The sequence below is a fragment of a genome, unplaced genomic scaffold, assembly GCF_019419815.1.
Source record: "Pyrus x bretschneideri cultivar Hongxiangsu unplaced genomic scaffold, Pyrus_bretschneideri_v1 Contig48, whole genome shotgun sequence".
NCBI classification, from domain to species: domain Eukaryota; kingdom Viridiplantae; phylum Streptophyta; class Magnoliopsida; order Rosales; family Rosaceae; genus Pyrus; species Pyrus x bretschneideri.
Genome location: NW_025999785.1, coordinates 1,102,236 through 1,119,027, shown reverse-complemented (window position 1 = coordinate 1,119,027; position 16,792 = coordinate 1,102,236). Strand labels below are relative to the sequence as shown.

The 16,792-nt window shown below is 35.7% G+C and overlaps 1 protein-coding gene across 1 annotated transcript; it reads right to left on the bottom strand.

Moving 5' to 3' along the window:
• Window positions 1-5,864: 5,864 nt before the first annotated feature.
• LOC103954373 (myosin-11) lies at window positions 5,865-16,752 on the bottom strand. The gene is made up of 38 exons (XM_009366187.3): window positions 16,133-16,752; window positions 15,407-15,535; window positions 15,119-15,262; window positions 14,862-15,007; window positions 14,607-14,763; window positions 14,423-14,481; window positions 14,119-14,278; window positions 13,870-14,019; window positions 13,643-13,779; window positions 13,411-13,557; window positions 13,186-13,287; window positions 12,933-12,990; window positions 12,720-12,821; window positions 12,500-12,537; window positions 12,248-12,374; window positions 11,990-12,160; window positions 11,689-11,820; window positions 11,488-11,597; window positions 11,304-11,364; window positions 11,035-11,212; window positions 10,696-10,901; window positions 10,471-10,590; window positions 10,118-10,216; window positions 9,647-9,868; window positions 9,300-9,439; window positions 8,953-9,064; window positions 8,829-8,876; window positions 8,479-8,730; window positions 8,221-8,376; window positions 7,918-8,124; window positions 7,663-7,806; window positions 7,446-7,516; window positions 7,249-7,348; window positions 7,105-7,161; window positions 6,972-7,028; window positions 6,799-6,879; window positions 6,579-6,661; window positions 5,865-6,301 (listed from the first exon to the last, which is right to left on the bottom strand). The coding sequence occupies exons 1-38, from the start codon at window positions 16,133-16,135 to the stop codon at window positions 6,178-6,180; spliced, it is 4,590 nt and encodes a 1,529-aa protein (XP_009364462.1). The 5' UTR covers window positions 16,136-16,752; the 3' UTR covers window positions 5,865-6,177.
• Window positions 16,753-16,792: the final 40 nt, after the last annotated feature.

Below are 16,792 nucleotides of genomic sequence, written 5' to 3'. Positions count from 1 at the left end.
GTTGGATTAAATTTTAAGAATTCATATTGATGGATTTGATAAAAAATATCTGGAGATGATCCCTTTCCAGATGAAGCAGCCAAGAAGGAATCTTTGACTTTGAGACAAATTTGTGGAAAAAGTGAGGCAAGACTAAGAAAAAAGTTGATTGGAAGACCTATGATGCTGACTATATCTACTAAGATATTGTATATTCAATTTCTAAAATGGCTGCTTAATATTTTGGACAAGGATTATTTGCCTTCTACTTTTGGTGTCCTCCGTGCTCTTTTATTTGTGTAGTCATGGTTAAGCCACGTTAATATTTTATATTACTATTCATTTTTGTCTTATTATCTCTATAAAAAAATAATATAAAATATTGACGTAACTTAACCGTGACCATACAAAACGGGAGAGCATGGGAGGGCACCTTAAATGAGAAGGCGGACAATCCTTGTCCTAATATTTTTGTCTAATTCCCACGTTGCTGCTTCCTTATCAATTACACACACACATATATATATATATATATATGTATATATATGTAGGATTGTATATGAGAGCGTCCAGAGATATCGTTTTTAATGTTGTCAAAATGCAATAACAGAATTCCGTAAAGATCGTGTATTTATGACATAAGAATTCTGTACTGGTATAAACGGTTTTTGAATTTATCTACTGTCAATTATCTTAGCTCTACAATGAAAATCTTCGTTAAATCAAAATCTCTGGTAAAAAGCTACTCTCGTATATAATACAAACAATGATTTCCATAAATGAAAGACCAAACAATCAAATTACTTAAAAAGGAAATTGTTTTATTTATGTATTTAGCTTTTAATTATATTAAATTTTGAAAGAGCAGTTATCAATTTTGATGATGGATGCAGTCAATTAGGGTTAGTTTGGTATTACTGTGCTTTGAAAAAAAACTGTTTTTGCTATGTTGTAAGAATAAGCAGTTGTGAAATAAAGCAGTAAAGTGTTTGGTAACGATAATTGTAAAAGTGCTTTTAATAAAAAAAACAGTGTTATAATGTTTAATAAATATTTATGTAAAATAGCTGTAATTGTGTAAAATGACAAAAAAAAAAAAAAAAAAAACTTATGGGCTTTTCTTCCTTTCTTTTTCCTCCTTTCTTTTTCTTTCTGCCAAAAAGTTCATGACTGTTTCCTTTTTCCTTTTTCCTTTTTTCCTTGTTTCCCTTTGTTTCTAGCTTTTTCATTCTTCTTTCTTTATATTTCGTTTTGCCAAAATGTTTCTACCTTTTCTTCTATTTTCATCAATGATCCCTCCTGAAATTTTGAAGTCCTCACCCACCTTCGTCCCTTCGCATTTCTCTTTCATTTCTGGCGATCTGGAACCTTCATCCTCACTCCCATTTATATATCTTGCATTTCGATTTCCAGGGCATTACATGTTTTGGAGGGTGCGGTGGTGGATGGGTGGGTGGGATCTGGGTTATCATCTAGCAGGGAGTGAGTTGGGATCATGGTCTGCGAGGTGGTGATGGATGTATTTGGTGAGGATTGGGAGAGAGATGGAGTGGCGAATCTAGGGAGTAAGAAGAGATGGATGAGAGGGGCTGGTGAATCTGGGTAGTACGGCGCCAGAGAACGACTGGAGAAAAGGGGGTGGAGTCCAAAACTGGGATGAAGGAGAAAGAGAGGGTAAGGTTGCCATTTTGAAAAATTCATTTAATGGCACTATTCACCCGTGGATTGTGATAAAAAGCTGGTTTTATAAAGCTGGGTTTTTCTGCTTTGCCTTTTTAGTTTTTTTTTACCCAAAACTACGAAAAAAAAACTGATTTTGAAAGTTTACCAAACACAAAAAAACTAGGTGTTTTTTTTTCATACCTGCTTTTTTTAAAAGTTAAGTAGTACCAAACTAGTACTTAGTACCCCTCTGTTTCCTCCCTTTCTCACGGGCACATGCATTGCAATTCTAAAAAAATATGGATAAAACATTTGAGTAAAGTATAATTATGAAAAAATATGGATGATCATTTTAAGTTTTTTCCGTGTTGAAAGCCAAAGATGAGTTACTCATGATTATTTAAGGAAAACTAATGAAAAAAACTTCAAAAGTTTTCATTTTAACAACCACTCTATAATTTTATTTAATGATAAGGACAAAAAAAAATAATAAAAAACAAAAAATAACCTCACAACAGCGTGTGCATTGCAAATTCTGTAAACTTACCATATATATTGCAACAACCCACACCTTTTATTATTATTTTCTTTAGTAGCTTCAAACCCTAACCTCATAGCCCCCCGTGCCTCCTTCCTCTTTCTTTATTTCATGTTTAGGAGCTTTAATGATGATAGTTAGTACTTTCAATGCTCCCCTCATGTTCCCGTTCTCCCCCTTTTCAATGAAAATGTAATAAACTTGCCATTTTCAACGAAAATGTAATAAACTATCTCCTATAATAATCTTAACTGAAGATTTCCTATTTGAACTTTTTGTGAGAATGGAATAGGCTCTCATCTTTCTTAAAATTAGAGAAAGATTTGCTATCTTCAGACTTAAACGACTAATTGCTTTGGAAGACACTTCCTAAAGATATTCGACCATCATAATATTTTTGATGACATTCTCGTGTATAGGATAATTATTTGGGTTTTCTATTCATTGTTAGAATGTTCACGACTCATCCATTAATTAGTATAACAACTAATCATTTGTATCTAGTTAATGTTGATGACATGCCTTTTCCAAGTTTATTTTTCAAACCATTGGCCACTAATTTCTTGGCCCCCAAAACCATTGATGCTAGTGTGCATTTTCCAGTTGAGCTTCATCTGTTGTCCATTGTTTTCTCTGCCATGGTTAATGAAATAGTGATAGTACTAGTATTCAGTTTAAGAAATAGTTAGTGTTTAGTTTACGAAATAGTGATAATATTAGTGTTTAGTTTAAGAAATAGTCAATATTCAGTTTACGAAATAGTGATAGTATTAGTGTTCAGTTTAAGAAATAGTGATAATACTAGGCTGGTTCAAAAAATAGTTAGTGTTTTGCTTACAAAATAGTGATAATATAAGTGTTTGGTTTAAGAAATAGTTAGTGTTTAATTTACAAAATAGTGATAGTAATAGTGTTCGGTTTAAGAAATAGTCAGTGTTTAGTTTACGAAATAATGATAGTATTAGTGTTCAATTTAAGAAATAACTAGTATTCAGTTTGCAAAATAGTCAGTGTTTAGTTTAAGAAATAGTGATAGTACTAGTGTTCGGTTTAAGAGTTAGTCATTATTTGGTTTGAGAAATAGTTAGTGTTAAGTTCTAAATATAATCAGTGTTCGATTCTAGAAATAATCAATGTTCAATTGTAAAAATAACTAGTGTTAACTTGACATGACACAAACTTAAAAAATTGTCCAAACTAAAGATAAAATCACCATTTCGAAATAAAAATAAGCATTGTTTATCAAACTGAAAAATGAAAAATTTTCTTTATTTTTTGTCTTGTAATATTATTACTTAGTTTGTTCCAAAACAATTATGAAACAATATCAAATAAACATACAATAAAATAAAAAGTAAAAATTGTAATATTTATGGAGCAAGAGTAGAATGATATGAGAGATGAGAGAAAAGAAAAAAAAAAGTTGATATGAATGGGTGTGATGAGAGGAGAGAGAAATTTGATGGGAATATCGAATATGTGAAAGATGGGAGAGAGAGAGAAGCTAATAATGGTGGAGGAAAAAATGAGGGAGGAAAAGTGTGTATGACTAAGTGATGCGACGTGTCCGTTATATTTTGTTTTTGAATTTTTTTTTTTTTAATTATTATGTTAAATTTTTGTCATTTTTATTAAAACTTAAGTCTTTTTTTATTAAAATTTAAACTTTTTTTATTAAATAAAATTAATGGATGATTTTTTATTAATAAAAAATTTTAAAAAGTCATTTTCATTAAAACTCTCTTAAAATTATCGTTTTCTAATTCTCACAACTTCACCTTTTACCTTTGCTTCGGATAAAATTCGACAGTTGTCACTTAGTTTTCCCTTCAATGTGTCTTGTTTCTAGGGTGTTATCCTTTCCAAACTCCTTTTCCCAAACAAACGTAAATTAAAACACAAATCAGGATTGTACCAACAAATTAAAAAAGCGCGCTCGACCTTGCGTTTGAATTCACACCTCTTTCTCGTGAATAAGAATCATTTAGAATAGAACACCGTCTCGTCATAAATGAAATTAGATCTGCTTTGGATTTTAGTGTTTGGAGTTTAAGAATTAAATTATCTAGGCCGCTAATTGGTGTGTAAAGAAATCAGAGCCGTTAGTTTCGTGTGATGGGCTAAAAAAATAAGTTAATGGGAACCGTTGAATTTAATTTATGCGGTCCGAATGAATTCATACTTAAACTCCAAACATTAAGATTCAAAATGGATCCAATTCCGACATAAACTGACGTAACAAATGCAGAAAGCAAAGCAATTTGGTCACTTTGGGTAAGGAGACAGACTTTAGAGGTGGTTCTTTTTCCACACAAACACAATACTAATTGACCACATGCCAAATACTATGTTGTGGTCAAGCTATTACCTGCGGTCCTTGTCACAACACAGCACAAGCCCTTCTAGTCAGGTCATGCAGAGAATATCATGTATTTCCATCTTTGACTGTCTCTAATGAAGCAATCAATCATTGTAGCTTAAAATTAAAATATGTATAAATTAATTAAATAAATAACTAAACTAAGATAATATATAATTGTTTTAAAGCGATCTCCAATGGCCAATTAAAGGGGAAATGGATTATCTTCAGATCTCGTTCTCGTAATTCATCAAGTTCGGAGATCTGGACTATTGAAATTTAATCTAACAGCTATAAATAAGGACCCACTTAAAAAGTTATAATAATTTTAGCCGTTTGATCAAATTTCAATGGTTCAGATCCCCAAACTTGGTAGATTAGGAGGAAGGGATCCGGAGAGGATCCCCTTCCAATTAAAAGCAATTATCTAGATGGATAAGGACATGGATCATCTTTAATTGGGTCAATAATTTGACTCAGATTTCTTGTTCGTTTATCTTCAAATGTGTCTTTCTTGGGTTTCATCGAAAATCAATTAGTAATATAGAAAATAGTTCAATTATTTATATGTACACGCAAAATCTCTTTTCGTTTTTTATGTGAGATTAATATTTTTCGCGCATGCCTCATGTGTGCAGCGAATTCTCAAACCTAGCACATGGACAACATAATGACGTAAAGAACGTCATACTTCACACATAGTATAACATACTCCAATACCATAAAAGAAGTTAAAGTTCTACCGTAAAACCAATTTGCTATAACCTTTGCTAATTAATTGTTCCTTTGTATCATTTTCTTATTTGGTCTCAACTATAAAATCAATTTATGCTTCAATTTTCAGACTGGCTGACAAATATTAATTAATTTTTATCTAACGGTTCAACATTCAAAGATCCAACTTATGACCAACAAAAGAGTGAAGAATTTGATTAAAAAAAACAAAATATATATAAAAAGTGACATATTGTTAAAAAAAAAAAAAAAAAAAAAAAAAAAGGGGAACGGAAAGGGAAGAACATGCTAATGAGTAATGGAGTCGACGGACAATTGAAGTGGCATCAATTAATAGATAAACGACGGGTCGTTCTCAAACTGAGCTCTCTCAGCTCTAGCCCTTTTCATGCACCCTGATTTTTTTTTTTTAACAAAAAATGATTTCCGCGCATTTCTTGTTCACTTTTTACTTGGTACTTTTAGTTTTAGGCCTTGGATTGTCTTTTGATTTGTTTAATCTGATAATAAGAAGGGTGCGTCGGAAATGAAAAGGGCATGTAGTAATCAATTTCGTTTTTGGGATTATTGTCTTCACCATGGATGCGAAGATTTCCATACCAAAATTATAAATACATGACGAAGTTTTTGGATGAGAATTTGATGAATTTAATTCAAAAAAAAAAAAAAAATGCTCTAAGCCATTAATTTCTTTCCCTAACATCAGCTAGTTTTACAACAAAAGAAGGAAAAATATATTCAACTTACATTTGGTGGGGATTGGGAGCTAAAGCATCCCCATTTGAGGAAATTAATTTAAGCAACTAAAATGTAGATTCAAAAGAAAAATCTGTGGGGCAAAGAAATGATGATTCATGAATAATGAACAACCCCATAGCTAGGCTCATCATAGAGAGACCGAGACTCAATCTGCGCGCGGCAACAAGAAACTAAAGCCTGAGTTCTCATGAATGAGCGGTGGTGGTTCAATGTCGGAGATGTCTATTTGCTCCATTGACTTTGATATGTCATCAACGGAGAATGGAATGCTGCAGTGTAAAGTCTAGTGTCAGTCGAATGGCTAGGATTATAGGTAAACATGGAAGCAAATGTGTTTAGCGATGATAACAGGCACTATGAAACAATGCAGGGTTGATGCAGTGTCTCATTTTTCGGATACTAAATTTACAAGTAACCGAAATCTTAGAAAAACACGAACATATCAGTTTGACGAGGAAAAACTAATGAAACGGGATGTAAAGAAGAGGAAGAGTCGATAAAGAAAGAATGAATAACGGCGAAGACATGATTGAATGTTGTCATAACCTGGAATCGTCATCCAGCAGGAAAGAATTACTGACTGCGTTGTTGGAATCTTCTGTCATCAGCACTCTCATATTCGATATAACCTGGACGTGCCATTGGAAAAAGGAATGGACAAGTGAGTTTGTGGATGCATGTTTGTCATTATATTCTGATTTATTTTACTGCGTCGTGACGAAGATGACTGAAATCTAGTTGAGTAATGGCATCCATAAAAACTTACATCCGAGGACACGCTATGCGTGCCATATTTGTCATCCCAGTACATTGTACTTATACGATACAGCTGCTGTATACTGAGGACCTGTTAAAAGAGTAAGTTGTGTCAAATGAGATTCGAGGGAGAGTTGATAGACTTTGAGATGTTTATTGTATCCTTATATACACATCACTTACCGGGCATAGGTCATGGCTAATTTCATCAAGCGTCTTTTTCGGTTTTTGATGTATGACCTGAACCAAAAAACATAAATTTCAGGACAACTTCACCATTTGTTCATTTATAGAAGTAGAATACAATGAAAGATACCAGGAATCCAATAGCCTGCCGAATATGCTTGAGTTCATCCCAAGCTGATCCTGCATACTGCATTTTCGTTTATTTAGTAAGTTGGTCGGTATCTCAGTTATCGAACAGTAAAAAGAGGAATTAAATTTAAGGTACGGTGGGTACCTCATCTGTTGCCTTATAGCACCAATGCTCCAGTTCAGCCAACCCAGCTTTAACATATTCACCATTACTAAACGAACAGCATTCTCGTCTTAATAGAAGACTGCAGGGATAGAAAAATACATTGAAGATATTACGATAAGTTTAGTGCTAAGTAGCATACAAACAAGACAACCTCAAATTTGGGCTTATGACGATACCTGTTGAATAGCTGAACATTGATGAAGGAGAATATTTGCGTGAACACCTTACGAACTAAAAATGGTGGTACCTGTAGAAAGGAACAACGCGTGTCTAAGAATGGGGGAAAGATCCTTGGCAAAATACTTCGCAAAAGTTGAAGAAACGAAAATCAGAAAGATCAAGTGAGTATGAATCTTAAGAGGAGGGAGGGGGGGGGGGGGGAAGAGTACTAACATGATTTGCTTTTAAAGTATTTAAGAAGTTTCCGAGGCTCTTGACAATCCCTTGCCAGTGAGCAATCAAAGCTCTCTGGGCCTCAGTGTTGGCAACTGATCGCGACGATCCTTTGACCAAGCTTGCCCTGGAAGTTCTTGGTGCCTGTTAGTTTACGGATTTAGTACTAAGTTTTGAAAAATCATGGAAGCACAATTTTTCTCTCGATAAATTGTTTTCTAGTTTTCTAGTTTGTAGGTGAACAATTTACTGGACCTGGATGCACAATCCAAGCAAAGGAGAAATCTCTTTCTTCAAATTATCTCGAATCATCCCGTAAATCTTTTCTACATATGCTGTAAGTTGCTGTTTGAAAAGCAAAGCTGGGTACTTGGCTTCAACTTGCCGTAAAGAGTCCACTCCGCCACTCATTCCACCATTGATTAAGGAAATATTAACACCTTGTGGGGCTCCACGGAAACTCTAGAGGAAAACAATAGAAAAAAATGTGAAGCAACTGAAGAAATGAAGATGTATGACTAGAAAATATTCAATGTCTGACGAGAGACGATGAATTACTTGTGTCATCCTTCCAAACAGAGTAGCTGATGATGATCGACGTCGCTGGGGTGCCATTCCAGCAGCACCGCTTGCTTTCAGTGTGCGCTGGAGTAGTAATAGAAGTGTTGAGGCATTGGATAGCCAATAGGCCAAGATATCGTTGTTATCCTGGGTCTAAATTCCAAGTGGTAATATTCAAGTTAAACAGGTTCGTTTTGTGTTATGAAGAAACGGAAAACCAAAATACCAGAAGGGTTAAGGATGGGAGTTCCAAACCTCAATGGCATTCCCTATGGTCTGAATAATCCTATCGAAAATGCTAGTCCGCTCAACTTCAAATGATCTCCACTGCAAAAGGCATTTGTATATGATGCAGGCAGCAATAGGCCTGTTCCCTGCAAAGCCCAGGTGTTGTGCGATGCATCGAATGAGCAACTCCTGGTTCTCTTGCTGTTTTTCATTTAGTGATTTCTGAGGCTTATCCTCCAATTCCGACTCCCTGTGATTTATTGAAGGACTATGCATTTCCTGATCCATTTTATCGGGACATTAGCATAAGTGAAGAGTTTTACTGCATCAAATTGCCTTTTTTATAGGTTAATACTTGAAGTTTAACGGAAACTTACCAGAGCTGTCTTTGCATCCCCTGGAATATGACCACTTTCAGCTGCCCTCTGCCAATTATCAAACAATAAGAAAATCTTAAGCATCTGAACATCATAGAAATCCATGATTTACATTGAAATTTACCTGAATAGTTGATCTGGACCGTCCAGAAAGGAATTTATTAGGCGTCATGGACACAGCTTGTTGGCGTAATACTTGATTTTCTGATTCTAAATTGGCAAGCTTCTCTTCTAGCCTAATCAATGAAGTTTGAATTTTCAGTAAACAAACCACATCAGGAAAGCTAAAGTTGGTATATCATTTCTCTCCAATATATACTTATCGGTTTGAACTTAAATACTACACGAATTTAAAACTTGTTCGGAGTAAGATATTGAGAACAATTTTGTAATTATCGTCTCAAATGCACATACGAGGACGTGCATTTTGATGCTCTGCATCAGAAAACTCATGCTTTAGTGTCATATTACCTGGTCAAATTTTCCTGGAGCTGACTAACTTTTTTCTCTGTTTCTTCTAATTTTTTGCGTCTTTCTTCGCCCGATGTTTGAGCTTCATTATATTTTCTTTCATTTTCTTCTGCTCTTTGTTTCTCTGACTCCATAGAGGCCTGGTGAGGTGGGGACGTGTTAGGTAGAAAAAAACCAAGGTCAAGAAGAACTAAATGAAAAGATCAAAATCTGTCGCTACATATATGAACAAATAAATGACAATAACGCATGATAGAACAGTGCGAAACATGTAAAAAGCCCTGCAAACACAGAATTATGTGAGACAAAGTATTATAGGTGCTGTTTATTGGACAGAACATTCATACCTTTAAACTGTCAACTTCTGCAGTTAGAGATTCTACTTTTTCAGTGTCCTCAACCATAACTTGGGTTTCCTGAACCACAGGAGGTGCCTCTTCAATAGCTTTCTTTGCAGCCTCTCGTTCCTTCACAATCAATGCGTTTGATTCATCAAGTTTGGTCTGCATTTCTTGCAATGAGTTCTGCAATTTCGTTATCTCTTGTGCTTTTGCTTCTTCTAGGTCAGTCTGCAAACATGACACAAGCTTTTAGCATGAATTTGTTTTGCATAAATTACCTAAATTAGAAGAAAATATTCTACGAAAATATTAAGACGGATGTTGAACAAGGAATTTCCTATCATATTCATCGTGGAAAGTACACCAATGCATTAGCATAGTAGTTTTCGGCCGTGGGACATGAGATGAAAATATTCATCAGACGTCCACAGCATTTTCTCTGCCAAACAAAATTGCTCTGAAAAACATCGAATTTACCCTTAAACGTTTTTCCAACTGTAGTCGCCAATTTAGTTCCTCCACTCGTTTTTCCAGTGCATCTTTTGCTTCCTTAAGTGCTCCTGTTTCCCTTGCAGCCTGCAGAAAATTGGAGATAATGTGAATATCGTAAAGAAAAAAGAGATACATACGTAAGAAGAAGATTTTAAAATGTCAGCTTCAAAGGGAAAGTGTATGTACTACTATTTATGGCAATAATCTGCAGTATTTGACAGAAACTATGCTCTGCCTGTACACACTAAATTTTATGTATTCCTCTCATCTTGGTTGCTAGCCTATGAATTTGATAATTTTTTCACGAAAGCAATGCCTAGAGAGAGTTTAATGCTTACCATTTTGAGCTTCCTAAGTTCCTTCCTTGCGATTTTCCCCCTCATTCGGCACTGTGCAACTACTGAACCCCTCTTGAGCCGCTTAAAGTATTTGGCAGCTTTATGACAACGCCACACCGCCTGCAATTTTCATGTAGATTTTTGTTTTGCAATAGGAAATCAGTAATGTTTCATGTCGTTAAAACAAAACAAATCTTGCAAGTTACAAGATATTTTGTATACAACCTGAACAATGGTTGCTGCTTTGGTTTGCCTTTTAAATCTGAACTGTTTACGTCCAGCCATTGCTCTTAAACCTGTCTGCACGACAAGAACAGAGACATGGAGCTTGTTGTAAGTTGTTCTGGCTTGGTGTTTACGTAGGTTCTTCTGAATTCTCACGGCAGCTGACTCTCTTTTCATGCCGTGGAAGACTTTGCCAGCCAGGCTTCCTGTAAGTCATACCAAACAAACATAGAAACAATTTAAATTCACATGTTGATTGACGACCCTAAAATATTGTGTAAGAAAAAATGTGCAGGGAAACCATGACTAATCCTTCTGCTAAGATGCTCTCTGGCTCACCTCTGCATATCGATTGCATAACTATGGTCGCCTGTCGCAGTGCAATAAACCGTTTCCGAGCATAATGGGTTCGTACACGCCGCTGTATTGTTTTAGCTGCAGTACTGAGTACTTCGGCTCTTCGTGCATCTAACTCAGCCATCTGACCAGCCCTCAGGAATACCTTTGTTTTACCTATCTGCAATAAAAAAATGTCTCTACCATCAGTATGCGATTGGATGAAGACCATTAGCTATATTTACACCTATATGAGGAACACCACTAGTTACCTGAAACCCTTTAAGACCCTTCTTTTCGAGAATCTTAGTGCATGCAACCTTTTCGTCGTAGCTGCTCAAAAGTAAAACAGGCTCAGAATGCAGATCCACAGAGTTTAATCAGAAAGTTGAAACGTTATGTCGAAAAAAATTTCTCTCCCCTCTCGAACTGAAAATCCTTAGAGATAATACTTACTTTCCTTCCAAGACCTCTGGTGCAAGAAGTCCAAATCTGTTTATGAATTCGAAAAAGGGTTTTCGAGTAGGGTAGCCAGCGCAGCTAATACGGATTGCCTCTAAAACACCCTACAAGGGAAACTGTCATCAACATCTGGAAGAAAAACATGAAATCTTTTTTTTAAGAAAGTAAAGGGGAAAAGGAACACATTTTACTTACACCACAGCGCAGTTGCTGCATAATGTTGACGTTCTCAAACACGGCTGGTTTTAGAAAATTATTTGGCTTTACACATCTGACATAGTGAGGTTCTGTAGAGTTTAGGGTTTCCATTAACGATTGTAGTTGAAGCTGCACAATTTAAAACGTACAAAATTTAAGTTTCAACTTCTTGCAGCATAAGTTGACATTCCAGAATATAAAGGAAACCACACGAGAGCTTTGCATGTAGCTTTAGGTTGATAGTTGATTATCTAGGGTTAAGTTGATCTTCAAGCTCACCAAGCTAATATCAATGTACCTTAAAACGAGAGCCAATCGAAGAAAACTTGGAAGATTTGGCTGTCTCCTCTGGAAGTGGAGGGAAAAGGCCTGCCACGAAAGGACATTTGGAAACACCCAACAAATCTTGATGTTCAGGAACCACGTAGTCCTTGTTTTTGTCCAAAAATTGGTCAGACTGATATTGGACCTGTGACAAAGTGTTCCCAAGTTAAAACTGGAATGTAAAAGTATCCCATATTATATTACTAGAAAGTGTTGATTTCATATAATTTACCTCTCCAGCATAATGAGCGATGGTAAAATCCGTGCGAGAAAGTTTTGGCTTTATAAAGCGCTTGTGAGTTTTGAATGTCTGATAAAGCTTATTTGCAAATGTTTCATGGGTTGACTTGGGAAACATGCTGGAAATAGAAAAGAAAGAAAAGCAGTTAACAAGAACGAAGAAAAGAGAGAAAAATAAAAGTTAAATGCAAAACGTTAATGGCCTTGCATTTAAGGAAGAATGAACAGAGGAATAATAGCTCACCAAGCTTCATCAAGGAGAGCAACTATTCCGCCAGGTTTCTGTGAAAGGAAGCATCATATGTGAAAACTTGTAAGGATAAAATTGACTGTTGATTAATAGTACTGAATATCTGAATATTCCAGTAGTGATTGTGTGTGTGTGTGTGTGTGTCTGTGTATAACTATATATATAGGTAGGTGATCGTGTAGGTGGATGTATATGAAGGAATAGAAGGAATAACCTTTTCAATAAGATCCAAAACGTCTTGATTATCGACAAACTCAATGTAGCTCCAATCAATCTGCTCTTTTGTGTATTCTTCTTGTTCCATCTTGAAGACGTGCTGAAAATATACAGGAAAAAATTAATTTAAATTAAAATAATAATAACAGGAACAATAACCTAAGACCTAAAAATAGAGAAAGCAAGAGTTCAACATGATCTGAGCCATTACCTGATTGAAATGTTGCTGCAATTTCTCGTTTGTGAAATTAATGCAGAACTGCTCAAAACTGCACAGGTTGATAAGCTAAAATTAAGTTGTGGAATACCATCAACGCATGACGAGTGTTTGATATGAAATGTCTTCATTAGTGCATTTTCAGTTTCTTTTTTTACTCAAAAAGACACAGAAAAAGACACAGAATGCACGTATGCACAGAACTTCAAGTACTCTTAAGTGCGGTATTATGCTTAATAGTTGTTACCTATTGGTCTTAAAACTTTCAAAACCATAGATATCAAGGACCCCAATCAGCGATTTCGAGGTAGCATCTTGTCCAATTGAGACGTTAATTTTGTCCACCAACCTGTATAAATTTAGAACCATATCAGCATTTAATTCTCACTCCAATATGCTTCTCGTGGTTAATAGAAAATTTATTCATAAACCAGATGTAAATCTGATGATGTTTTAAGCTATAGTAACTAACCAATCAAACAATCGAGAATAAACTGTCTTTGCTAAACCATCGCGGCTAATTGCTGCACTTTGAGGATCAAGACTTCTCTTGATAACTTCTTCAGGTGTGATCATGACACGCTTACATAATGCATCCTCCAATGCATCAGGGTCACACCTGAGGTAATGTTATTATCACACTATAACAATATGAAAACAGACTGGAAACAGATTACATGGGTAAAAGCACGAAGAATACATACATGAGAAGCTCTGAAGTCATCTTAAGATGGAACTTTGCTTTATCATCTTTTGGAACTGATGAATCAACTTCCGAGCCCTTGGAAAACTCAATATTTCCGAGATGAAGAATTGCAGCAACTACTCTAAAAATTGCTTCCTAAGAGAGAGAGAGAGAAAAAAAAGAAGGGGTGTGAGATGACGGTCTTTCAAGGTTCCACGTTAAAATGAAATTAAGAAGAGGCTGTACCTGCTCCTTAGCACTTATTCCAACAATATCCATAGCTCTCCTTGTGGCAAGATAATCATGAGCATCACTTACACCAACCAGTTCGTAGCAACGTGACTGGTTAAGATAGTGAAATGATTTAGGATTTGCCAACTTGTATTTCTCAATTTCCTGTCAACATAAACAAATATTAGCTCGAAGTTTAAGAGCGGAAATTTGCAGCAATACTTTGATTGTCTTAATCGAAGTCTGGTTCCTACAGGATCTTACCTCCTGTGGTGCAGCACAAAGAAGGTAGAAGCAGTGGTAGTTCCGTTCAGGATCAGAAACTTGGCAAACACGAGACCGTTCCAGAAGGTAGGTTCTAATGGCTGCTCCTGAGATTCTTCCTTGCTTATCAAATTGAATTTCAACAAATTTACCAAAACGACTGCACCAATACAAACAAAAAGAATACCACGTGAATTTATCTGAACATGATAATAATTCAGGAAAAGTAAATTATGCCAGTAAAATGACTGTTCAAACCAAGACAAATTTGACACAAATATGTACTAGCTTGATATCATCTTGCCTAGAATTGTTATTTCTAACAGTTTTAGCGTTGCCAAATGCTTCCAGAACTGGATTTGACTGCACTCAGAAAAGAACGCCATAAGAATTTCATAAGAAACTAATAGAGCTTGACATAGAGAAGATAAAATGGAGTTATCGAAGCTTAATATCAATGCTGATCAAAGGTAGGATAGAAATCGTACTTCAAGAACTTGCTGTTCAACTGTCCGTCCTTCAGTTGCAGCCCGGCCACCTAGAAACGCAAGGTACCTCATAAGCATTTTTGTGGTCTCAGTTTTACCTGCTCCACTTTCACCACTGACCAGAATTGAATTGCTTTTTCCCTCATTGATCATCGCCCTGGTTTTTTCAAAGAATCAACTTTAAATATTCGGTTTATAATTATATCAGTATGGAGCAATACTTAGCATAGCATGCACATAAGGAATGAAGGTAACCTATATGCAACATCCGCAACTGCAAAAACATGAGGATTTAGTTCTCCAAATGGCGCGCCCTTGTATTGTTGCATCATGTGACCATCGTAGAGATGCGGCAGTCTTTGGAATGGATTAATGGCAATAAGGATATTTCCAGTATAAGTCTATCATGATAGCAACAGAGGCATATATTATTGCAGGATTATAGAGAACAAGAATTCCTAATTTGAATAAAAACTCCGTAAGTAAATTAAAATGAAGGGTAGAACACGTACATAGATTTCATTAAGTTCGTATCTAGTTTTTAAATTCTGCAAAACTCCAGGCTCATGCAGATAAGATAGCTTTGTCATGTCATCAACTCCGGCAGCAGGAGCTTCCATATCTTTTGGATATATTTTCGCCAATTTGACAACCATCTTAATAGCACAAAAAAGTGAACAGGAATCTCGTTAGAGTACAATTATATAATACTAGAAGATTTTCTTAAAATAAACAAATTTCAAAGACCAAAATATATGTTCAGAAAGAAATATATCAAATTTAGTAAAAAAAAAGTTTACCTTCTTCCCATTGCTACTCTCGATCTCAGCTTCTTGTCCAGTAATCTTTGACACTTGGCCATCAATCCAGGCCAATTCCGAGTCTTCAACCCAGACATGAGAACCTACAATGATATTCACTGGTGTTCCCTGTAGATGAAGATATTAAAGTATGAATAGATATACGAATAAAGTGCCATAAAAACACACAAAATTCACTGATAACCATTTCTGAAGACTAATTTGAATGGCTTTTATATGAATATGGCTTAATATGCGGCCAACGCCTTTGTCCTATTGTTGTTGCTTATCTATGAAGTCTATGTTAGTCATGCCCACCACCAAAAGTATAGTGTGATGGTAAGCGCACTTGTCTCTCTTGCACAATGCTTCCTTTGAGTTGTCTCATAAATTGTGCCGTTAGAGTTATCTAATAATTTGTTTCTTTCCCTTGAGAAGAAGCAACAGGTTCCCAGTCTGTTAACGACAAGCTAACACATACACTAAACGATTTTTCCGCTCTGTATCACAAACACTCAATCACATGTTTGATCGAAAAGAAAACTTAATAATTTGTAACTAACAAACCCAATTTCGATATACTGCAAAAATGAACATGTTGTCTTAGACTTCAACAATCACTCGAAATTTCAAACTGAATTACAGAAATTAATCTAATCTACAAATTAAAGCAAGAAACAAAAAAACTTTACAAATTTATGAAAATTCAACCAAAACCGCACATACCATTTTTTCGTTTTAAGCTGCCGATCCAAAGCTCATCAATTCCTTAAGCACTTTCATCAAACATTTGAGCTGCATGACATTACACAACCATCAGCTCCCAACTCCAGCTGAGAAGTGTTCCTTTCCACCAAACACCATAAGCGAAAGGGACCCCTTTTTCTCAAAAGCATCAAACTTTCCCTACGAAACACGAATCAAGTTAATGGGGGTCAGAAACGTCCGATCAACACGCCAGAAAGCTCCATTTTCCCGGGAAAATTGGCAAGAAAGTGAAGGAAAACCGAAATGGGGACGAGAGATCGATCGATTTGCTAGGTGGGAAACTTTTGTTTGTGTGATTGTTGTGCGTTGTGTGTGTGGGAAGTGAATGTGGATCGAGTGGATTGAGAGAATGGACATTCTTCACAAGGGCCTCTTGTTTCGCTTTGATTTCCGCTCTTTTCGCGCCAATTTGTGGTTGCTAACCAAGTCTTCTCTCTCTTTCCTTAACGGTCACATTTCTTCTGTCATGTCCAGGGGTTGTTCGAATCTTGTGTGTCCGGATGTCTTGTAAGAATTTGTTACCCGTCGTTTGTGCCGTTGGATCGAAAAAGTAATTTCCGCAAACTCATTTTTTCTATGTTTCTTTGTGTACATGCCGTACGTGTTTATTTTTTTTCA